Source organism: Pseudophryne corroboree, chromosome 5 (assembly GCF_028390025.1).
Source record: "Pseudophryne corroboree isolate aPseCor3 chromosome 5, aPseCor3.hap2, whole genome shotgun sequence".
NCBI lineage: Eukaryota > Metazoa > Chordata > Amphibia > Anura > Myobatrachidae > Pseudophryne > Pseudophryne corroboree.
The window spans coordinates 747,808,083-747,834,354 of record NC_086448.1 but is presented as its reverse complement, the minus strand read 5'-3'; the positions used below and the strand labels follow the sequence as shown (position 1 = coordinate 747,834,354).

The following is a 26,272-nucleotide window of genomic DNA, read 5'->3' as shown; positions in this document are numbered from 1 at the left end:
GACAGCATGTTACTTGATAGTCTATAAGTATCGTCTGCCTAAACACCTGAAATAAACACTATCAAGTCAATTACAAAGGTGTGATATTTTAAACTAGCTAGTATTTCCATCACTGATTTACTATGCATTTATGCCTGGGACACTGATCAGATTTAAAATGCATTTGGATCCAATAGGATAGCAACTACAGAAGCCTACAAAGGACACAATACCATAACATTTCACACATTGGGTCAGATGTATTAAGGCTGGAGAAGTGATAAAGCAGTATTAAGTGCAAGGTGATAACGCACCAGCCAATCCACTCTAATATGTAAATCGACAGTTAGGAGCTGATTGGCTCGGTGCATTATCACCTTGCACTTATCACTTCTCCAGGCTTAATACATATTACATAACATAAATTTGGAAATATGGGGTCACTACCTCTGCAACACACTATTATGTTTTACTGCAAAAGGAAAAAAATCCCACAAGATTAACCACTTAACGGACGATTTTTCCCTTCAAAAGCGTTAACATTGTTTTTTTAAATTAATTTTATTTAATAAAGTTGAAAAAGTATTTTTTTAAATATTTAAACATTATATTATGCACATCTGCAGAACGGATCTCCTCGTCAAAAACGGGGGGACAGGGTGGGACGGCGCAGTTGCATGAAAATCGGACCATGCCAGTTAAGTGGTTTTTAAAAAATAAAATAAACTGTATTTTACACAGAAAATGGATCAAACTTCATTAATCGTTAAAAAGCAGAAGTTTAATAGAAATTAGTACTTTCCAAAGCAAAAATCCACATACTAAAATGAAAGTTTAGTTATAAAAGTTTTATTGAATTTTTTTTAAATGTTTGCAATACAGCCATAGAAAATACTGAGTCTTTCAGGAAAGTACAAAGATAGGCGTCATTATTAGGATGGACTAGGAAGCACTGAGGATGGGAAACCAGAAGTAGAAACAAAACTAGAACATTAACATGACTTTGCATTTGCAGCGTTTAATATCTAAAACATTTTCATAGAAAACATACAAAATGATTAAAACCGGAAGGTGCTAGATTGCCCAGCACCACGCATGTTGCCAATTAGGCCCCTTTGATTGACATGAACTCAGGAATAAAACTGCTCACAGTTCGGACATTGTGCTAATTCTTTGTGCTATGCAATACAGACTGTTAATACCTATTGTGCTGTCTTTAGTAACTGACATTTTTACATTACTGACTAACGTTCTGAGACAATGGAATCCTACAAAATGTAGATGTCTAATACTGAAATCTTAGAGGAAAAATATAAATCAGTGCAATATCAGAGGCTTGGACTAACAACTGACGTAGGGTGACTTTTCTATAAATAAAGACATTTTAGAAAAAATATATCTAGAACTGTAAATGTAATGTACCAATTGCTATTGGTCTGAAAGCATAAAGGTGCCTATTATAACCTGTAGCGTAGCCTACCAACTAATTTTCTTTGTTTTAAACAAAATGAGCTTACAAACTTTACTTTTTGCGCCTAAAAGGTCCGATACCATTTAACAAATGTCTTGGCTCTATTAGCGGCAATATCATTGTACAACCACAAATGCCAAAAACCCCCAATATGACCCACTGTTTGAGCAAGATTTGTCAAATTTTTCCACTCACATGTGGCCAAACGGATCATACATCCGAGATGATCTGCCCATGTAGAGGCAAGCTTCAGTCTTAGGCTGGGTACACGCTAAGCAATGTATCCTATGATAGATCGTTCTGACGCGGATAGGAAAGATATACTGTACGCAACTCATAGTGCGTACCTGCGATCAGGCCGTCCCATCTAATGTGCTGCATGTCCGATGGCAATCCCACAGAAGTCGGCATGCAGTTACATGGCAGTATGTAACACATGTAACAATACCTTGGGCCATTGCATTATATATTGTATAGTGGGTGTGCGCCGCAAGATGCAACGTTACAATGTGTCAGACCGTCGCTGGGACACATTGTTCTAGCGCAGGGATGGAGAACCTTTGGACCTCCAGCTGTTGTTGAACTACACATCCCATCATGCCCTGCACAGTTTTAGCATGGTCAAATAGCAAAACTGTATTGGGGCATGCTGGTATGTATAGTTCTACAACAGCTGGAGGACCAAAGGTTCCCCATCCCTGTTCTTGCATATACCCAGCTTTAAGGGTAATGATCATAAGTCTTTATTGTCCGACTCCCATCCTGGTTGTCGCATAGCATTAAAACATTACAAGGCAAGCAAAGCTCAAAGGACAAAGTAACAAAAAACCTTGACAATAACGGAGCAAAGATTACTACAGGGGCAGCAATAAAAAAAAAAAAAAAAAGGTAAATCTCAGGTGTGGTGCAAATATAAATACAATCTATCATTCTAAAACTGGGACAAACAAAACCAAACCCAAAGACACACATAAACCATACAACTGATAGATATACTTAAAGCATGACTGCTTATGCGGCAAGAAGAGTAACCGTATAATTTAATATATTAATATTTGAATGCTAGTATCTATCCGAACATAACCTGAAATACTACATACATATAAAACAAAAATAAACCATCACAAGAAGGGCCCACTGTGTGAAAGGCTTGAAGCTCCTGGACAGGCGATGTAAAACAGCATTCTATGTCTGCTTACTAGCACATAAGTTCTTTTATACTGATATAATGTGAAGATTACTCATGTTACAGAGCTGTAACTAGGTAGGATGATATATATAATCTCTGCTTCTAGTGCACGACCTTCAGCAGAATACCACTGTATATAGCTCTGTCAGACAAGTTCTTACACAAAAGGAGGGATGGCCATCGGTGTGGTTACCATTGATGGGGAAGCTATAAATGGCCATCGATGGTAACAAACTATGCTATGGAACACCATTGATGGTTTCACCCACCAATTGTCATCCCTGTTCTTTCACTGATTGGCCTACGGGCCAAGCACAGCCTGGGCGTGGGGCTTTGCGGGTGTCCAGATGCCCTTTGTCACGACACTCATAGGAAAAAACAAAAACATCCTATGCTTCTAAAACAAATCGATGGTGGGAAACCATTTGGTTCTCCCCCATCGATGGCAAAAGCATTTGGCATCAGACATAGACCAGATTTTGAATCATAGACTGTTGACAGGCATTCCTACACCAAAGCCCTTCTTACTCATGTGCGATAGTCCTCTTACAATTCAACAAAGTGTGAGTGAGGCCTTTGTACATGTTCCAACGTTACTGGGGACACAAAATGACATCATAGAAAAAAACAAAACAAAAAACAATGAACTAAATTACTATAAGAGAACAGGAAACAGACAATCCTGTGCTAGACACACCAAAAACAGTTACCTACGCACTGATCTATTGCTCTCTAATTAGACCTTGGGGTAGGGACAAGAACAAATGTTATTTAAACACTGCAATTTGAGCTAACTTTCATGCACTTCTCAAAGTATTTCTGTAGTACACAACACTCGTAATAATAAAACATCTGCAGAATAAGACATTTTAAAATGGGGGCATCTACCATTGGACATTATTGCATAGTAGTACCTCCTTCTGCAAACGCAGGCGATCTGTCTGAGATCTGCAACTGTTACAGTCCATCACCAGAACACAGGAAGATACTGTACAAGGCATGGACAAGTTGCTAACCAGAGGTACAGGAGCGGTGTACTGAAGCATCCACTGGAAGCCAGCTAACATCTGCCTGAGATCTGCAACTGTTACAGTCCATCACCAGAACACAGGAAGATACTGTACAAGGCATGGACAAGTTGCTAACCAGAGGTACAGGAGCGGTGTACTGAAGCAACCACTGGAAGCCAGCTAACATCTGCCTGAGATCTGCAACTGTTACAGTCCATCACCAGAACACAGGAAGATACTGTACAAGGCATGGACAAGTGGCTAACCAGAGGTACAGGAGCGGTGTACTGAAGCAACCACTGGAAGCCAGCTAACATCTGCACAATGCTAATTCCCACACTAGCATGAAATGACCTTTCCTTCCTGGGTCCACCATGATTATGAAGAGCTGAGAAGTCAAATCAGTAGCAGTGGCACATGATGGGCAAGAACCACATGCATGTCCCTTTAATTCCAAATTTCCCCCATATACATAACCTAGGTTAAACCTGCGATATGGGAGCACTACGTTATACAGAATAATGTACACTGTCCCCTCCAGAACACCAGACTGGACAAGGAACATTGTCATTCCGGTCATGGTAGTATCAAAGATGGGTCAATGTAAACATATGTTCTCGTTATGCTGCTAAGGGGTATAAACAGGGAATATTTAGGGAGTATAAATCGGTAGCTCTGTATACGATCTATTTAATGCATTTGCTAACAATCCCTTTTCAAACAGCATCGACTTGACAGTCACTTTGCTTATAATAAAGCTAGTTCTTCTATAAACTACAGAACTCTACACTGTTACTGGACAGAGCAATTAATTAAATTTGCCAAGTTCTGGAAAATGGATAAAAAATAAATTTTGTGCTATCTGCGCAGATTAGGACAGTGTTAACTAGCAGCATATACACTTCAAGAAAAAATCACCAATTTTTCAAAACAATAGAATACACAGTAAATAAAATGTATAATTGCGCTTACACGGTAAATAAAGTAGAAAGATGTTGATGATGAACTTTCATGCAATCGAATGAAGAGGACAGAAAACCATAAGGGAAAAAGCAATAGTGCAAAAACACCAAAATACTAAAATGTCCTTTAATGGTCAGAATTTTAAACTCACAAACGTTGGTTTTTTGAAAGCATATCACAAAGAGGCTGGTCCACAATTAGGAACAATGTTTAGATCCTATGCTTCTTTCATGAAATAAAGTTGGAAGGACTAAAAAATAATGCAATAGTGCAAACACCTGTGGACAAGGTAGCTATTTAATCAGCACAAAATGCACTCACAAACATATAAAGATAAAAAGCTTGTAATAAAACACTGGTGGATGGAGTCACATATACTCATCAAGTAGTGAGTCTCTCATAGGTCCCATAGAGCTCCGGATGCTCAAAGTTCCCAGGAAGATCTCCAAATCCAGTGAATCAAGGAATAGCCACAACTGCTTAATGCATTTCGATCCTTTCTAGGATCTTCCTCAGAAGCGCTTCAGTGTTTTATATGAAAGAAGCATGGGATCTAAACATTGTTCCTAATCGTGGACCAGCCTCTTTGTGATATGCTTTCAAAAAACCAACGTTTGTGAGCTTAAAATTCTGACCATTAAAGGACATTTTAGTATTTTGGGCAAAAGAAAATAAATAAAAATGTCTCTATCATATGTGAAATACAGAAGACCCATCCTTGTCATTACTCTGCTAAAACAAATAATGGAATTTTACTACCAGAAAGTCAATTTCAGACGAATATTTCTATGACACACTAATAACACAGATTGGCGTGGGTAATCGGTAAATGTAAGCAATACCCCTTTCACACCGCCAATGCCGGATCCCACCCAGGAATTGGAAACGGGTCCTTCCCTGTTGGGATCCAGCATTGGACGCTGCTGCTGGCTTCCCCGACCTGGCAATATGCTGGGCGGGTTGCCATAGCGGCGGGGGCGGAGGTGGCGCTGGGAGATGAGATCATCTCTGCGCCGCCTCTCCCTGTTGTAGTGAACGGGTCCTGGGTCGAGCCCATTTACGCTGCCACTGACCCGGTAATCAACCCGGAAATAACACTGCTTTATTCCCGGGTTGAATTGCGGGTCAGACGACCCGGGATTTCGGCTATGGCGCTTTCACACCGCACGCCGACACAGGTTATTTGTGCGGTGTGAAAGGGGTATTAAAGGACTTTGCCAAAAGATAGCTATCGGAGCTGAAATGAATCAGGGTATTTAAAGTCCCATGGAAAACAAAAGCAGTTTCTACACTTACATAAGACTACTGAAAGGCCACTCCAACCCCAATATTCAGATTGATAGACTATTACACCTTGCAGAGTTCAAAGATGTATATTTAAAAGTTCATAACATTCTCACGAAACTCATCTTTGATACGAGCACTGTATGATGTAGTGTTCTTTCCAAGGGGGATGAAAGACTCAAATATCAAGACAAATCCCACACACACAATATAAAAGGTCTATGCATGAAGGTTACGACTAGCACTTATGCATAAACACTTTTTCAGATGCTCAAAGAAAGTCACCCCCCCCCAAAAAAAAAAAAAAAACGTAAAAAATAAAATTACAGTGCTGTTGATTTGAATCCTTCCATTTGAACTAATGCAGCTTTATTAATCTCTGCTAAGTACTCATCAGCGGCGTCATTAGGGGGTCATTCCGACCTGATCGTAGCTGTGCTTAATTTAGCACAGCTACAATCATCTTTCCTGAAATGCGGGGGGCGCCCAGCACAGAGCTAGTCCGCTCCGCATGTCAGGCTCCCCCCCCCCCAAAGTACATAAGCATCACACAGCGGCTGACAGGGATCTACTCGTCGCTGCCCGGCTTGCAGCGGCTGCGTGTGATGTCACGCAGCCGCTGCGGCCCGCCCACCGTGCGGTCCGGCCACGCCTGCTTTGACCGGACCGTGCCCTGAAAATGGTGGCCAAACGCCGCCGTGCCGCCCTCTCCCGCCCAGCCTGTCAATCAGGCAGAGGCGATCGTTAGGCAACGACAGCCGTCGGCTGTCAGCCATGCACCGGCGCACTGCGGTGCCAGCACATGCGCAGTTCTGACCTGAACACTGCGCTGCGAAGAACTTCCGCGAGCGTTCAGGATGACCCCCTTAGAGAGCACTTGGGATGGGGAAAATGTAAAAGCTTGAAAAACCTATAACTTCACTTTCATAACAACTTAAAAATTGGCCGTTAGCAAGATTTTAGTAACTAAAGGAAATAAGAGCATGTGATAGAAGGAAGGGAAAAACCCTGCATGTCCAAAGATGTGTAGAATAGATAAACTCGTCTACTGTTTTAACAACTCTAAAAACATAAGACCTGAGAGTAAAAGCCATCACTTACCCCAGCATACGGGCAGCTACAGCTTGCATAGTTCTCAAGTTACTAGATCACACCGGAAGTATAAACAGATTTATTAAAATACTTAATCCGCCATCTCTTAAATAGAATATCGGAAAGAACATTTACAAAAAACGTATAGAAACCCATTTTCGGAAGCAACACACAGGCAATAAGCCTGAGCATAAGACGTGTATTCTTTGGATTATGTGAATGGATGAATAAATTGCATATTGATCTTTCCTGTGTTATGCCTTATGTGTTACAATATACACCTACTGGGGCAACAGTAGGTGTATAGCCCACTGATTAGCAATACTGGGCACATACCTTCGGAAATGTGAGGGTAGTAACAACATTAAACCAAAAACTCAAAAAGAAAGCAATAAAAAAAAAAGAAACAAAAAAAAAAAAATAAGAAAAGAAAACCACAATCACCTCAAAATAAACTTTCATACATTTACAACAATTACAAGTCGTGCGACATTGGCTGTGCAGGGGCATTTTAGTGGCCAAAGAAGCCCGGTCAACATTGCCATTTAGTGGTGGCCATCACAATCTATTCTGACATCATTTGCTTCCTATGTTGATATTTTGTAAATATTTAGTCAGACAATGTATTACATTTGTTACGAATATTTTAAGGGAAAAATTGTATACAATTTGAATCGAGGGCATTAAGGTCCAATATATAGGATACTGGATGCAAAGAGATAAACTGTTTAGATGATACAATCTGACCCGGATGTAGAAGTGGAATAAAACACTCCTCATATGGAGTTACTGTGTAACCCTGGATAACCTCTGGCATTTGCATTCAATCACACATGTTTAACTCCACCTAGTGAAACCACCTGACAAACTCAGACATTAGACGTGTGGTTATTTTGCACACATTTCTAAATCTGCATTGCTCCCGAGTAACATTGGAAGTAGGTAAAGGGATTATTGGAAACAGGGGGTGTCCATTTGCAGAACCATTTTAGTGCATTGTTAAAATCCACTAATATAACGTGCACCTCAGGGTACAAGTCCTAAGACCTGTCAGAGCAGAGCAATTGTACTATATTCACAAATAGATATGAAATTCCAATTTTACTGCAACCCAATATCCACAATTGTTTTTATGAATACACTTTCTTGTATTGATTCACCTATATGTATCTAATGCATATCACATAACCCAGTAGACGAGGAATGTTCACAAAACATCCTGCTGCCATTTAAACAGAGAGAGAAAACGAAACACCCACCGACACGCAGTACTGGGCCTCCTTTAGTAGGGAAAAAAAAAAAAAAGAATGCGAGAGGTCATGAAGCATACTGCTTGCACCCTAAAGAATGTGCTTAGACAGTAGAGAAAACATCTCACACAAGTTAACTAGTGGCAAGCTGTCTGCAGGACACTAGGGAGCCTAGTATTTTGCCAATGGTTCAGACATTATAAAATATAAAGCTCAGTTGTGATCTTAATGTAGGCAATAAATCGTGTTGACAAACTTTCAGTTCTACATTGAATACTTTATTCTTATAGTGTCTGACCAAGTGCTATCAACGTCATGTCAGATATAAAAATTATTTTTGCCAATCATAGCAACAAGGCACAACCCGCAGCAGATCAGACGCGTCCCCTCCGTCTGCTCCTAATTTCTATAAAATATCATTTGCAATTTCAGGAAAAAACAAAACAAAGCATGTTCATAAAGATTTCCATCATCTATAAAAATCTATTAGCAACGCTGCTCAGTACAAGCGGAAACAGATTATAAAAAGGCTTATAAAAGTTTATCCCTGAAAGAACCAAAAATGATTGTTATATCAAGGCACATGTAGTAATATATTCTCAGGCCAAAGGTGAATCATTAATCTGAGGTTACACACTATCAGTAACAACTGTAAATGATTTCAAATGAAGCAGCTCCATTGATTTTCTTTCCCTGCTCCCCAAAGCTATCGTCCTTGGAACAGCTCTCTTTCTCAGCTCAGTCGCTGCTGTCATCGTCGTCTTCATCATCGGACATATGATTTGTTGATTTGGGGGAGCTGCAGAGAGAGTCTGATCGGCCAGGCTGGCAGGAGGACAAGTCTCCGCTGGACAGCTGCTCATAGCAGAAGTCACAGACCCGCACGGCCTTAGACGACTGGTTGGGCAGAAGGAACTTCTTCTCAGAACAAAGTCCGCAGATGACGAAGCCGCATTTACGGCAGTGATGCCTTCGGTTAACAGGCGTAAACTTCACTTTCTTACAGCGCATGCAAGTGTGAGCTTCAGAATCCGGGATCCAGACTGCAGCGTGTTCGCTGTTAGGCGTCTTTCCACTTTTTGAGATTAAATCGAATACACACTTATTGATGTGGTTCATCCATTCTGATTTCTCGGTGGCAGTGGCTGCATAAACCGCAAACGACTTTGTAGGCGTTTTGATGAGCCAACCGTTCCGCAGATCGCCTTCATCTGGTATCGAGTCAATTGTAACATTTTCCAGCGGGATTATGTGCTGCTTGTTGTACTTCTTCTTTTGAATAACTATATTGCCATAAACCAGAATGTCATTGAACAGGAAAAACTGTCTTGCTTTGGGTTTCTTTCTGCAAAGCTTTGTTAGCACACCTTCCCCAATCAGAACCCGGCCTTCAATAGCCAGAGGCTGGCCTGCGGTACCAAAGCAGCCTTCCACTACATTTATACGTCTTGCATTAGCCTCACTGTTTGCTAGGCGATCCACCATCTTCTTCAGAAGATCTAAATGTTAAAGGAAGAAAAACAAAGTCATACGGAGAGCTAACAATCAATACGCATACAAGCACACATCTGAGGTCACTGTGAGCCACAGACCTTATCACATTCTTGGGGTTACCCTCAATGTGTGTAATTGTATATTGTGTATCTCATAGTGATTACTAGAGGTTAATTAGTAAGCAAGTTGTTGCATCCCGATGTGCTAAAGCTGAAAATGTAAAATGACAATGCTTTTAAAAAATAACACTTATGGTAAAAGCATTGCCTTTTTGCAATCCGTCGCTTTCCAAATAAACCCCCTAGTATTCAAGAGAGGCAAGGTCAGATACCAATTACCAGCCCTGGCTCAGCCGCTGCCACTGCCTCCTCCTTGTAATTCCCTCAATAGTAAGGGCAACTGAGATTGATTCAAAACTAAGCAGCTGCACTGCCAGGGCTTGGATCAGCTTGCAGAGCACAGGGAGGAGGTACAGCCAGGGGAAAGCGGCACACAGGCACTGCAACGTGAATTAAGAATGGAGTTTGTGCCATTATTTTACCATGCATTATAGTTCCTGAGGAATTTACACATGAATTACCCATACACTTGCAGCTAGCTCGTTATAATGAAGGTGACAGGGTAGAGTACAAGATCTACTTTATATATAAACCAGGGTTGTCTAACCTCCCACATCCTGTGGGAGAATCTTGGTTCACTGCAGTGTCTCCCGCTGTCCTGGAAAGTTACAGCAAACTCCCGGATCCTTCACTGCCCTATCACCTATGTGGACAGCACATGCGCCAGTTTAGAAGCGATGGAGATGGGACGCAGACAGTGTCGGACTGGGGAATGAAGGGCCCAACGGGGAAATGCTGTTGTAGGGGCCCATGCTTAAAGGTGTGGCCAGTCACCACAGAGGTTTGGCTAACCATTACAGAGTATATGTTCTGTGCCCCTTGGTAAATATATAATAAACCATGTTCTTATGAAGTATAATGTAACATATGTATAATGCATAATTCATGTGCACTAGGATAGAGACTGGAACCTGATCCCTAGAAGAGGAGGAGGGCCCACAGGTAGTGGGGCCTACCGGTGGTTCCCCTGTTCCCCTGTGGGCCAGTCCGCCTCTGGACGCAGACATAACTGTTATCCCGGCCAAGCAGGTGGCGTATACGCACCCCTGATACCGCTTTCACATCGCTAATGCCGGATCCCACCCGGTAAAAGAAACGTGTCCTTACCGGGTGGGATCCGGCATTTGCTCCCCTCTGCTGTCTTTCCAACCCGGCAATATACCGGGTCAGTTGCCATAGCAGCGGGGGGGGCGCAGCAGCAGCAGGGGCGGGGGTGGAGGCGGCGCTGGGAGATGAGCTCATCTCCTGCGCCGCCTCTCCCTATGCTGTGAACGGGAACCGTGTCGCATCGACGCGGCTCCCATTCACACTGCACCTGACCCGGTATTCAACCCGGGTATAATCCTTTTATACCGGGTTGAATTAGCGGGTCAGGCGACCCGCTAATTCTCAGAAAGTGCTTTCACATCGCACACTGACCCGTGTCGACACGGCAATATGCCGTGTCGATACCGGGTTATTTGTGCGATGTGAAAGGGGTATGAGTGGCAACAGATACACCCACATCTTGAAACTAGACATGCAGTATGTGCGGAGCATAACACGCCTCCTACACAGCACACCGTACGCTTATTAGAATCTCCCTGAAACTAGTTTTCAAAAGTAGGCAAGTATGCTTTATGGTCAGATTTGTTTGTTACAGCTTGTAACACTGACATTCTACTACAGATAGTGGTTACATTTGGGTAAATAAGTAAAATTCAGAGGGGGCAATTTAATTGTTACGTCCCATAGCCGGAGCTAGATGGTGCCCAATGGAGCAATTACATTTGTCACTCCATTCAGGCGCGATGAGCTGCGGGGAGACACATTTCAGCTCGCAGGTTTGGCAACGTTGCATAACTAAGTAAAGAGATACACGCAATTTAAAACACCATAGGCCATTATGACCCACCCTCAATTACACCGGTATAAGGGCAATGCATGGCCGATTTCACAGTCAGAGGGTGGTCTATGAAACATTCTGGGTGCACATTGCTGATGGAGATTTTATGGCCCACACTATTTATCATCCACAATTAGTGAATGCAAGAATGCAGGGTGTTCCTGAGAAACAGCTGATTCAATAAATCCTAAAACTGATCGGCAGCAGTCGCGTGATTTAGGCGAGTAAACCCCATATGGCAGATACATCCATTCGGCCTTCTGCCCTAGAAGTGACCAAGCCCTTGGATAAGGCCCATCTGACACACACCTACAGGATGGAATATACACAACATCTGACACACACCTACAGGATGGAATATACACAACATCTGACACACACCTACAGGATGGAATATACACAACATCTGACACACACCTACAGGATGGAATATACACAACATCTGACACACACCTACAGGATGGAATATACACAACATCTGACACACCTACAGGATGGAATATACACAACATCTGACACACACCTACAGGATGGAATATACACAACATCTGACACACACCTACAGGATTGAATATACACAACATCTGACAGATTTTTTTTACATTTTGTATAGACCACAAATAAGTGCTAAGTTACTGTAAAGTTACAATCCAAGATATAAGAAAATACATTTTGGGGTATAGTTAATTAGGGTCGAAAGCTGCAGTCTGTCGAAAAGACGGCAGTTTACGACTTTTAAAGGTCGAATTGTGATTCGACCTATTCAGTCCCCGCTATTTTTATACGACAAGTCGGGGAATTCGACTTGTCGGATAGTACGTGAATCGGTGGTAAAGCCGCCGATTCACGTACTTTTGAGGGAAACGGGGCCAAATTCAACAGGATTTGGCCCCGTTTCCAACCATCTCAGTCCAACATAAAAAAATGTCGGACTGAGATGAGGGACTTTAGAGGAGGAGAGGGGGGATAGCAGCGCCACAGCACAGCGCTGCAGGAGGATGTGTCACAGCCGCGCCGCTCGCGGCAGCGTCCTCCCGGCTCCAGCAAGTGAGGTCATGCTTGCTGGAGCTGGGTGGACACTGCCGTGAGGTCTGGCGGCTGTGAGACATCCTTCTGCAGCGCTGCTCTCCTCCGTCTGCCCACACTGGTCTCCCTCCTCTCCTCACAGGTCTCATCTCAATTCGACTTTTTTTTAAAGTCGAATTGAGATGGGATTGAATAGGGGTTGTCGGATCCATTCCGACAAATGCATGTCGGAATGGATCCGACCTAGTTGAACATACCCCTATGGGCTATATTCAATAAGAGCCGGAAACTGCCGTCTTGTCGGAAAGACGTCAGTTTACAACTGGAATAGGTCGGACGGGGTTCAGACCTTTTCAATAGGGGCACATTTTTTACGACAAGTTGGGAAACCCGACTTGTCGGAATGCTGTCGGAAAGCAGGTGGATCGGCGGAATAACCGGCGATCCACCTGCTGCTGTTGGAAACGTGGCCAAATCCGACAGGTATTGGCCACCTTTCCGACAAACTCAAGCCGACTTGAAAACAAGTCGGATTGAGGTGAAGAGATGGGGAGCGGTGCGGCGGGCTACGGGGAGGATAGTGCCTGCAGTGCCTCCTCCGCCGCCGCACAGATCACTCCCGCTGCCAGCTCCGGCCGCCGCTGGAAGCTACCCCGCCGGCCGCCGCACACTGCTCCCCCCGCCAACCGCCGCACACTGCTCCCGGCAGCCGCTGACAGCTGCGGCAGAAAAGGACACGGAACGTCCAAATCCGACAGTCGGATTTGGCCGCTCTTTGAATAGGGGTTGTCGGGTCCATTTCGACAACTGCATGTCGGAATGGACCCGACTCTTATTGAATATACCCCTATGTCTTTAAATCTGATTATTACTGCAACAGAAAGCTACACAGTTAAAAAGACATTCCAACGGGTGTGGTTCGTTTTATCGACAGTATCTAGGTCGACAATGTTTAGGTCGACCACTATAGGTCGACAGTCACTAGGTCGACATGGATGGAAGGTCGACAGGGTTTCTAGGTCGACATGTGCTAGGTCGACAGGTCTAAAGGTCGACATGAGGTGTTTTTTTTTTTTGGTGTAGTTTTCTTCGTAAAGTGACCGGGATCCCAAATTAGTGCACCGCTTCGCTCGCCATGCTTCGGGCATGGTGCCTTCGCTTGGCACACTTTACCGTTCCAATCGTAGTCCACATGGATCGTTAAGTATGAAAAAATCCAAAAAAAAAAAAAAAAAAAATAATGTGAAAAACTCATGTCGACCTTTAGACCTGTCGACCTAGAAACCCTGTCGACCTTCCGTCCATGTCGACCTATAGTGGTCGACCTAAACATTGTCGACCTAGACACTGTCGATCTTCAGACCGGATCCATTCCAACTACCCGCCATCCACTGTAATATCCAATAATGGAAACATGCTGCTTAAGAGGGAAACACACATGTATACACTAGCAACTAAAGCTAGGTACACACTGTGCAATAATTGGGCCAAGCAGCCATCCCATTACTGCACAATGTGTACACTGAACCCTGCGCAATTATCTTTTAAAAGCCAGTCAGATATGCTCATCTGATCCGGATTCATCCAAACTAATAAATGACCATGGACTCAGGAAGCCATATTGCCCTTGATGCCAAATAGAAATCATTCTCCCACAGAGACTGATCTTTGGGGGAGAGTCAATTATTCTTTAGGTGGCCCACATTTCTGCTCGCAGGCTCTTGAGGTGGCGAGCAGAAATATAAGAAAAGTATGGCTTTTAGGTACATAAGCTGCACTTTTTTTGCGTTGCGCCCTTCAGTTTAGACAGGTTTAGCTGCTAATTAAGGGGCATCCAAAACAACCCATTAATTATCGCTGCCCAAAGAACAACTGAATGGCCCTTCTTTAAGCCATACTGGTGTCACCGATGCCGGGTGTGTACACACGGTGAGATCCTTGCTATGTTCGATTTTTACTTGCGATTTCCCTTGAACTCCCCGGAGCCCAGATGGGACAGATTTTGACTAACTTTTCTTGAGCTATGGACTATGTGTGCTTACGATTTTGGCTTATGTGAGATTTTGGCTTATGTGAGATGTCATTGACATGTGAGATGAACTAGATAGTACACCGATCTAGCAAGGATTGACTTGCCTGCACAGTCTATCTTTTCTTGCGATGCCGACCTGGCGGGGCCGCGCATCGGGATCGCAAGGTGACTTTCACCTTGCGATTTGCACTAACTTTTCTTGCGATTTTGACTATATAGTCAAAATCTCAAGAAAAAAATCTCACCGTGTGTACACACCTTAATGATACAACATACTGCATTCTAGTAACACTTGAGATTTCTACAGAAACAAGTCCCTTTTCCATATCTCCATCTTCCAATGTCCCTACTCATTCCAACTATACCACACAACGTAAAGCTGTATAGAAATACCAGGTGGCTGCTTATCACAGAACAGGAGACTAAGGGGGTTATTCAGGTTTGCTAGCAAACCACAAAAGCACACTAATGGGCACGGCAGGTGGGGCAGATGTAACATGTGCAGAGAGAGTTAGATTCTGGGTGGGTAGATTGTTTCTGTGCATTGTAAATAATGTCGGCTTTATTTTTACACCTCAATTTAGATTTCAGTTTGAACACACAAATACTTCTTTCTGCACATGTTACATCTGCCCCACCTGCAGTGCAATGTGGTTTTGCCCATTAGTGTGCTTTTTTTGGTTTGCTAATAAACCTGAATAAGGCATTAAGAACCCTGAAGACACATTCATAAGCAGCAGTTAGGGTTCTGGCATAAACATACACAGATACATAGAAGCGTCCGATGAGCAACTTCCAAGTACATTTTTATTAACATTTATACAGTGCCACCATATTCCAGTGTGCAGTATCTTTCAGGTCTGGTTCTAATATATCAGCAATTCAGCCAGTTCGCTGATGAAAGTTTACAGTATGCAGCGGAAGGCTGAGGATGTGTTTACATATAAATCACCATTATTCTTCTAGTAATGTGATATTATTTCATTAGGAGAGGCCTCAACAATGGATGTGTTCCATATTTCATTAACTCACTGCAGCATAAACCACTGTAATCTCAACAATATCAACGAAGAAAAGTGCAATCTGCATAATACGAAGAGCTGCTGCTATCGTAAGAGGCCTGCAACGGTGTATAATACACAAAAATGTGTATTACACAATACAATATTATACAATCTCCACTAAAAGCATAAGATACACTATTGGTGTCACTTCAATGAATTAGTGTGGAATTTGCGTGGTCTAATCGCAGAACGGGGAAATCCTGCAGTATAAATACAAGTTCTATGCGGCTTGTTTTATTAATTAAAGGTAAAGAAGTTGATCTTGTACTATGGGGGTAATTCAGACCTGATCGCTGGGCTGCGTTTTCATACAGCGGGCGATCAGGTCTAAACTGCATATGCACTGCAATGCGCAGGCGCGTTGCACAGGTACAAAGCGGATCACCACTCAGCGATGGGTTTGTGCGAAGGATCCATTCGCATGGGAGTACGCATGGAGATTGACAGGAAGAGGGCATTTGTGGGTGGCAACTGACCGGTTTCTGGGAGTAATTGGAAAAACGCAGGCGTGTCCAAGCATTTGCAGGGCGGGTGTCTTACGTCAATTCCGGTCCTGAACAGGCTGAAGCGATCGCAGCGGATAAGTCCTGGGCTGTGCAGATACTGCACAAAATCAATTTGTGCAGTTATGCTACACATGCGTTCGCACACTTGCACAGCGAAAATACACTCCCCCTGTAGGCGGCGACTATCTGATCGCAGCAGTGCAAAAATCGCCTGCTAGTGATCAGGTCTGAATTAGGCCCTACATGTTGTGGCTGCTTCCCCCCAACATTTCATTAAACCAGTCTGCTTTAACAAATTTATCCGAACTATCGTATTTGCCGGTTTTCCAGCACTTGAGAACAAATGGAAGATTGCCATTTGCTCCCATACATTACCAGATTTTTGTTCCCACCAGACAGATTGGACAGATAAATCGTTAGGTGTGTACCCAGCTTAAGCACTATATGACTACATACGTCTCCTTTACAGAGCAGCATGTAAAAGCACATTCTGCAAATCTCTAATGGTGCCCATACACTTGTGCGATGCCCCGCGACATCGCGGGGCATCGCACCTGAACTGCCAAAGTGATTACCATGCGATAGATCGCATGGTAATTACGTGATGGGCACGTCACCGCCTCCATCCGCTCCCGGCGGGTGCCCATCGCACTGCGATATATAGCATGTCTTTTTAAAAACACATGCGATCGCACTGCGATTCGATAAATATTAAGTGCAGCACATACTAACTTGAGACGTGAGAGTCGGCAGGCGTGCCCGCGCATCGCATCAAAAGGTACCTAAAATGTGCATGCCATCCCCCGATTTCTCTCACAGATTCGAAATCGAAGGTTAGCACCGATTATCTCTGTATGGACACCATAACTCGCCCTGAGCCCCATCAAGTACTAACCCATTACAGCAGTTACAGCCTGCCCTCAGGCCTCCCTCCCAGATACTGCAGTCAGCACTTTCTGCACACTAACCTTGATAGCAGCTCCCAGTACTTCTCAGGCGTACACAAAAGATGAATTCTGCTCCCCATTACATAATCTTCTTCCACAGCCATTCATTTCTCACTATCCCCTAGAGATATTATACATGTGGTCACAGTAAGCGACCATCTGAAGGCATGCCCCCTGCTGGCTGTCTAAACAAATGGGCATCTATCGGAGCTTTTAAATTATTGGGGATCAGGACGAGATCCCACCGTATGGGATCCCGGCGGTCAGAATACCGACCGGCACAATTCCGACAGGGGGGGCGAGCGCAATGCAGCCCCCTGAGGGCTTGCTACGCTCTGCACACTAATTTATTGTCCCTCTATGGGTGTCGTGGACACCCACAGAGGGAGAATATGTCGGGATTGTGCCGGTCGGGATCCCGTTGTCGGTATTCCGACCACCGGGATCCCGCCCGGCGGGATCTTGACCGCATCCCAATTATTGCGCCGAACAGACACCCATTAGCCACGGCACACACATTTTTTTCTTGCAGCCTATGGAGGTGCGAGAAAATAAAATGTGTGAAAAGTCCGTAGTTTGGGCACCCAAACGAGACCTTTAGACAGGTTCAGCCGCTGATTGAAGCGACAATTAAATGCTCCAATAGACGACCATTCATTTAGACAGCCAGAAACTCCACAATTGGCCCTCAAGTGTATGAAATGCAGCTGTCTTTAGGTATGCAGCGTTCCTTTCTACAATGTAACATTGGACTGTTACATGCAACACCCAACCCACTTAGTGACATATATGTAATTGCCTGGAAAGACTTCTGTGTGCCAGTAGACTTCATAGATGCCGTAATAATTCCCATTCACAAAAACGACGACCCTACAAACTGTAAAAACTACAGGGGCATAAGTTTACTAACAACATCCAGCAAAATATTAACATCAATTATACACTCAAGTCTACTAAAAACACGAGAAAACACAACAAGCTGGATTTAGGCCCAGTAGAGGATGTAATGACCATATTTTCACCATCAGCCAAATACTCAAATCACTCTTAAATTCAAAGAAAGAACTTTTTCTAGATTTTGTTGTATTTTTGACAGTGTAGACAAAGTATCTGTTTGGTGTGCCCTAAAGGCAGAGAACATCCCACATAACACCTCTAAGGTGCTCCAATCTCTCTAACAAAAAGTTAAATATGCGGCCAAATGTCTCAACTGTTCACAATCTCAACTGGCATTAAGCAAGTGTGTGTACTATCGCCCATGCTCTTCAACATATCTATGGACTGGATTCTCAGAAAAACTTTTCTAAATGAAATGGGCACCAATACTGGCAAACATACAGCCCTCATAGATCTAGTCTACGCCGATAATAAGATTTTACTTACCGATAAATCTATTTCTCGTAGTCCGTAGTGGATGCTGGGGACTCCGTCAGGACCATGGGGATTAGCGGCTCCGCAGGAGACAGGGCACAAAAATAAAGCTTTAGGATCAGGTGGTGTGCACTGGCTCCTCCCCCTATGACCCTCCTCCAAGCCTCAGTTAGGATACTGTGCCCGAACGAGCGTACACAATAAGGAAGGATTTTGAATCCCGGGTAAGACTCATACCAGCCACACCAATCACACCGTACAACTTGTGATCTGAACCCAGTTAACAGTATGACAAACGTAGGAGCCTCTGAACAGACGGCTCACAACAATAACAACCCGATTTTTTTGTAACAATAACTATGTACAAGTATTGCAGACAATCCGCACTTGGGATGGGCGCCCAGCATCCACTACGGACTACGAGAAATAGATTTATCGGTAAGTAAAATCTTATTTTCTCTGACGTCCTAGTGGATGCTGGGGACTCCGTCAGGACCATGGGGATTATACCAAAGCTCCCAAACGGGCGGGAGAGTGTGGATGACTCTGCAGCACCGAATGAGAGAACTCCAGGTCCTCTTTAGCCAGGGTATCAAATTTGTAGAATTTTACAAACGTGTTCTCCTCCGACCACGTAGCTGCTCGGCAGAGTTGTAATGCCGAGACCCCTCGGGCAGCCGCCCAGGATGAGCCCACCTTCCTTGTGGAATGGGCCTTGACAGATTTAGGCTGTGGCAGGCCTGCCACAGAATGTGCAAGTTGAATTGTGCTACAAATCCAACGAGCAATCGTCTGCTTAGAAGCAGGAGCACCCAGCTTGTTGGGTGCATACAGTATAAACAGCGAGTCAGATTTTCTGACTCCAGCCGTCCTTGAAATATATATTTTCAATGCCCTGACAACGTCCAGCAACTTGGAATCCTCCAAATCGCTAGTAGCCGCAGGCACCACAAAAGGCTGGTTCAGGTGAAACACTGACACCACCTTAGGCAGAAACTGAGGACGCGTCCGCAGTTCTGCCCTGTCCGAATGGAAAATCAGATATGGGCTTTTATACGATAAAGCCGCCAATTCTGACACTCTCCTGGCTGAAGCCAGGGCCAGTAGCATGGTTACTTTCCATGTAAGATATTTCAAATCCACCGATTTGAGTGGCTCAAACCAATGGGATTTGAGAAAATCCAAAACTACATTAAGGTCCCACGGAGCCACTGGGGGCCCAACCGGGGGCTGTATATGTAGTACTCCTTTTACAAAAGTCTGGACTTCAGGAACTGAAGCCAATTCTTTCTGGAAGAAAATCGACAGGGCCGAAATTTGAACCTTAATGGACCCCAATTTGAGGCCCATAGACAATCCTGTTTGCAGGAAATGTAGGAATCGACCCAATTGAAATTCCTCCGTGGGGGCCTTCCTGGCCTCACACCACGCAACATATTTTCTCCAAATGCGGTGATAATGTTGTGCAGTCACCTCCTTCCTGGCTTTTACCAGTGTAGGAATGACCTCTTCCGGAATGCCTTTTTCCCTTAGAATTCGGCGTTCAACCGCCATGCCGTCAAACGCAGCCGCGGTAAGTCTTGGAATAGACACGGTCCCTGCTGAAGCAGGTCCCGTCTTAGAGGTAGAGGCCACGGATCTTCCGTGAGCATCTCCTGAAGTTCCGGGTACCAAGTTCTTCTTGGCCAATCCGGAGCCACGAGTATCGTTCTTACTCCCCTTTGCCGTATAATTCTCAGTACTTTTGGTATGAGAGGCAGAGGAGGAAATACATACACTGACTGGAACACCCACGGTGTTACCAGAGCGTCCACAGCTATTGCCTGAGGGTCTCTTGACCTGGCGCAATACCTGTCCAGTTTTTTGTTGAGGCGAGACGCCATCATATCCACCTTTGGTTTTTCCCAACGGTTCACAATCATGTGGAAGACTTCTGGATGAAGTCCCCACTCTCCCGGGTGGAGGTCGTGCCTGCTGAGGAAGTCTGCTTCCCAGTTGTCCACTCCCGGAATGAACACTGCTGACAGTGCTATCACATGATTTTTCGCCCAGCGAAGAATCCTTGCAGTTTCTGCCATTGCCCTCCTGCTTCTTGTGCCGCCCTGTCTGTTTACGTGGGCGACTGCCGTTATGTTGTCCCACCCACTGGATCAATACCGGCTGACCTTGAAGCAGAGGTCTTGCTAAGCTTAGAACATTGTAAATTGCCCTTAGCTCCAGTATATTTATGTGGAGAGAAGTCTCCAGACTTGATCACACTCCCTGGAAATTTTTTCCCTGTGTGACTGCTCCCCAGCCTCTCAGGCTGGCATCCGTGGTCACCAGGACCCAGTCCTGAATGCCGAATCTGCGGCCCTTTAGTAGATGAGCACTCTGCAGCCACCGCAGAAGAAACACCCTTGTCCTTGGAGACAGGGTTATCCGCTGATGCATCTGAAGATGCGATCCGGACCATTTTTCCAGCAGATCCCACTGAAAAGTTCTTGCGTGAAATCTGCCGAATGGAATCGCTTCGTAAGAAGCCACCATTTTTCCCAGGACCCTTGTGCAATGATGCACTGACACTTTTCCTGGTTTTAGGAGGTTCCTGACTAGCTCGGATAACTCCCTGGCTTTCTTCTCCGGGAGAAACACCTTTTTCTGGACTGTGTCCAGAATCATCCCTAGGAACAGCAGACGTGTCGTCGGAAACAGCTGCGGTTTTGGAATATTTAGAATCCACCCGTGCTGTCGTAGAACTACTTGAGATAGTGCTACTCCGACCTCCAACTGTTCTCTGGACCTTGCCCTTATCAGGAGATCGTCCATTTTCTTTGAAGAAGAATCATCATTTCGGCCATTACCTTGGTAAGGACCCGGGGTGCCGTGGACAATCCAACCGGCAGCGTCTGAAACTGATAGTGACAGTTCTGTACCACGAACCTGAGGTACCCTTGGTGAGAAGGGCAAATTTGGACATGGAGGTAAGCATCCCTGATGTCCCGGGACACCATATAGTCCCCTTCTTCCTGGTTCGCTATCACTGCTCTGAGTGACTCCATCTTGATTTGAACCTTTGTATGTAAGTGTTCAAATATTTCAGATTTAGAATAGGTCTCACCGAGCTGTCTGGCTTCAGTACCACAATATAGTGTGGAATAATACCCCTTTCCTTGTTGTAGGAGGGGTACTTTGATTATCACCTGCTGGGAATACAGCTTGTGAATTGTTTCCACTACTGCCTCCCTGTCGGAGGGAGACGTTGGTAAAGCAGACTTCAGGAACCTGCGAGGGGGAGACGTCTCGAATCTCCAATCTGTACCCCTGGGATACTACTTGTAGGATCCAGGGGTCCACTTGCGAGTGAGCCCACTGCGTGCTGAAACTCTTGAGACGACCCCCCACCGCACCTGAGTCCGCTTGTACGGCCCCAGCGTCATGCTGAGGACTTGGCAGAAGCGGTGGAGGGCTTCTGTTCCTGGGAATGGGCTGCCTGCTGCAGTCTTCTTCCCTTTCCTCTATCCCATGGCAGATATGACTGGCCTTTTGCCCGCTTGCCCTTATGGGGACGAAAGGACTGAGGCTGAAAAGACGTTGTCTTTTTCTCCTTTATACGGCAATACTTCCATGTGCCGTTTGGAATCTGCATCACCTGACCACTGTCGTGTCCATAAACAACTTCTGGCAGATATGGACATCGCACTTACTCTTGATGCCAGAGTGCAAATATCCCTCTGTGCATCTCGCATATATAGAAATGCATCCTTTAAATGCTCTATAGTCAATAAAATACTGTCCCAGTCAAGGGTATCAATATTTTCAGTCAGGGAATCCGACCAAGCCACCCCAGCGCTGCACATCCAGGCTGAGGCGATCGCTGGTCGCAGTATAACACCAGTATGTGTGTATATACTTTTTAGGATATTTTCCAGCCTCCTATCAGCTGGCTCCTTGAGGGCGGCCCTATCTGGAGACGGTACCGCCACTTGTTTTGATAAGCGTGTGAGCGCCTTATCCACCCTAAGGGGTGTTTCCCAACGCGCCCTAACTTCTGGCGGGAAAGGGTATACCGCCAATAATTTTCTATCGGGGAAAACCCACGCATCATCACACACTTCATTTAATTTATCTGATTCAGGAAAAACTACAGGTAGTTTTTTCACACTCCACATAATACCCTTTTTTTTTTGTGGTACTTGTAGTATCAGAAATATGTAACACCTCCTTCATTGCCCTTAACAAGTAACGTGTGGCCCTAAAGGAAAATACGTTTGTTTCTTCACCGTCGACACTGGAGTCAGTGTCCGTGTCTGTGTCGACCGACTGAGGTAAAAGGACGTTTTAACGCCCCTGACGGTGTTTGAGACGCCTGGACAGGTACTAATTGGTTTGCCGGCCGTCTCATGTCGTCAACCGACCTTGCAGCGTGTTGACATTATCACGTAATTCCTTAAATAAGCCATCCATTCCGGTGTCGACTCCCTAGAGAGTGACATCACCATTACAGGCAATTGCTCCGCCTCCTCACCAACATCGTCCTCATACATGTCGACACACACGTACCGACACACAGCACACACACAGGGAATGCTCTGATAGAGGACAGGACCCCACTAGCCCTTTGGAGAGACAGAGGGAGAGTTTGCCAGCACACACCAAAACGCTATAATTATACAGGGACAACCTTTATATAAGTGTTTTTCCCTTATAGCATCTTAATATATATAATCATATCGCCAAATAAGTGCCCCCCCTCTCTGTTTTAACCCTGTTTCTGTAGTGCAGTGCAGGGGAGAGCCTGGGAGCCTTCCCACCAGCATTTCTGTGAGGGAAAATGGCGCTGTGTGCTGAGGAGAATAGGCCCCGCCCCCTTTTCGGCGGGCTTCTTCTCCCGTTTTTCTGAGACCTGGCAGGGGTTAAATACATCCATATAGCCCCAGGGGCTATATGTGATGTATCTTTTAGCCAGTATAGGTATTTCATTGCTGCCCAGGGCGCCCCCCGCAGCGCCCTGCACCCTCCGTGACCGCTGGTGTGAAGTGTGTGACAACAATGGCGCACAGCTGCAGTGCTGTGCGCTACCTCATGAAGACTGAAAAGTCTTCTGCCGCCGGTTTCTGGACCTCTTCACTTTTCGGCATCTGCAAGGGGGTCGGCGGCGCGGCTCCGGGACCGGACTCCATGGCTGGGCCTGTGTTCGATCCCTCTGGAGCTAATGGTGTCCAGTAGCCTAAGAAGCCAATCCATCCTGCACGCAGGTGAGTTCACTTCTTCTCCCCTAAGTCCCTCGTTGCAGTGAGCCTGTTGCCAGCAGGACTCACTGTAAAATAAAAAACCTAAAAACTTTTTCTAAGCAGCTCTTTAGGAGAGCCACCTAGATTGCACCCTGCTCGGACGGGCACAAAAACCTAACTGAGGCTTGGAGGAGGGTCATAGGGGGAGGAGCCAGTGCACACCACCTGATCCTAAAGCTTTATTTTTGTGCCCTGTCTCCTGCGGAGCCGCTAATCCCCATGGTCCTGACGGAGTCCCCAGCATCCACTAGGACGTCAGAGAAAATATTGTCTTCCTAGCCAAAAACATGCAGGGTACCCAAAACATCTTAAATAAGCTCCGCACAAATGCAGCAAAGCTCGACTTAAGGTACATACACACTTGCAGAGAAAATGAGCGGCGCCGCTCATTTTCCCCCTTCCTGAGCGACGTTGCTCATTTTCTTGGCAAGTGTGTATGCCGTAAGCAACGATCGTCGCTGTCAGCAGTGCAAGCATGCTCTATCTAGACTCTTGTCCAGGAGCTGCACGCACGGCCGGCCGCTGCGCAACGCCACTGAGCGATATGAACGGTCATATCGCTCAGTGTGTATGGCCGGCCGGCCCGGGAGGGGAAACACTAGATGACATCGCTCACAGAGCGACGTCATCTAGTGTGTATGCAGCTTTACAAATAAACGCGGGGGAAAAAAAACAAGTACATTTTTACTGGAACTACGCCTGTGCAGCTAAACCTAGATGGAAACATCATTAAACAAGTGAATACCTTTAAATACCTGGGTTCAACTACCAATGGTCAACAGATAGCCACTACAAGTGATGTCACAAGTCGTATAGGTTGTGCTACAGCTGCTTTCGCATCTCTGAAAAAAGGCCTCTGGAACCAACAGGACTTTCCATTACTACAAAAATTAAGGTATTCAATGCATCAATTAGAACAGTATTACTTTATGGTTCAGAATAATGGACAATCCTAAAAAAAACAACCTAACAAGGCTGGAATGTTTCCAAATGAGGTGCTTACGAAAAATACAATTAAAACTAACAGATCGCTGGAGAAACAAAAACATCCAAAAACTATGCTAAGACCAACCCACAACTGAATCCTATATTTAAAGAGACAGCGTTTAAAGTGGTTCGGACATGTCTGCAGAATGGAGCCTAAAATAATACCATCCCAGTGCCTAAATAACACACCCAGGTGAATGGAAAATAGCATGTGATGCGCCAAAGAAAACATGGCTAAAGTAGACTGCTCAAGACCTTCAACCATTGCACTTCCACATTGAGGATGTCATGCAAGCCGCCCCAAACCGATCCCAGTGGTGTACGAGATGCCCTGCCTTTGGCAGTCACAGTGTTGGCAAGCTTACCCTATCGGAGCTAACGACAATTAAGTTTAAGTCCTCTTACATCAAACAGCGTCAAACAGCCCGTCTCTGAACGCCAGGTCCCGTAACACTCAGCTGGTGCCAAGCAATTGGTGCCAGGTAATTGGAGTCTGTAGCTATTCAATTGACCGAGTTGTTAAGGCCAACTAGAGGATTTCTTCTCATGCCACTCCTGAGGTGTGAGCAGAAATCAGACTAAAATAGTGCCGCAATACTATTTTCTGCCTTAGTACGTGCGCAAACAGTATTACAGCTTGCACTTAAGTCGGAAATGGTCAGGTTCTGCAACAGAACATCCGGCTTAAGGTGTGGTAACTGGTATCTCCTGACTAAGTGCAGGGAGCGCTGAGGACAATCGGAGAGCTCCAGGACATCCTTCGCGGCGCTATTCATATCACAGCAAAATTGAATTGCCCCCAATTACAAATGTTAATTGTTTCAAAATTGAGTGGTAAAACTCGTTATAAATTAAGGACCGAAAAGAATCATCCCTACAGCCGGGCTGTCCAAGGGTCACAGATTTTCAAAAACAAATACACAATAAGTAATGGGCCCTACACACTGAAAGATGTAACTGAACGATATAAACGTTCTCGTTCATATCGTTCAGTGTGTAGGCACCAACGATGAACGATGCACGGCCCCGCTCTCGTTCATCGTTGGTGCCAGGTCGCTTATGCATGCAAGCCAATATGGACAATCTCGTCCATTTTAGCATGCACTGCTATGCAGCCGGGTGACTCCACCGTCACCTCCGCCCCCCCACCGGGTCGCCCGTCGGGCAGCTCAGCGGCAGGTCGGGTAATGTGTAGGGCCCATAAAAGTAACAGTAAGTGAAGGTGGCAACTAATTTTAAAAGATAGACAGATAATTAGTGTGTGTTAGTATTCAACATGCGGCCCTCCAGCTGCTGTGGAACTGCACAACCCAGCGTGCCTTACAATTTT

The 26,272-nt window shown here is 45.0% G+C and overlaps 1 protein-coding gene across 2 annotated transcripts in view; it reads right to left on the bottom strand.

Annotated features, from left to right (window-relative positions):
* Positions 1-812: 812 nt before the first annotated feature.
* Positions 813-26,272, bottom strand: part of PLEKHF2 (pleckstrin homology and FYVE domain containing 2) — a 36,227-nt gene continuing 10,767 nt past the window's right edge. For both annotated transcript variants that reach the window (XM_063924138.1, XM_063924137.1), the window contains exon 2: positions 813-9,737. In XM_063924138.1, the coding sequence (XP_063780208.1) occupies positions 8,977-9,723 (747 nt within the window). In that variant the 5' untranslated portion in view covers positions 9,724-9,737 and the 3' untranslated portion in view covers positions 813-8,976. The remainder of the gene's footprint in view (positions 9,738-26,272) is intronic.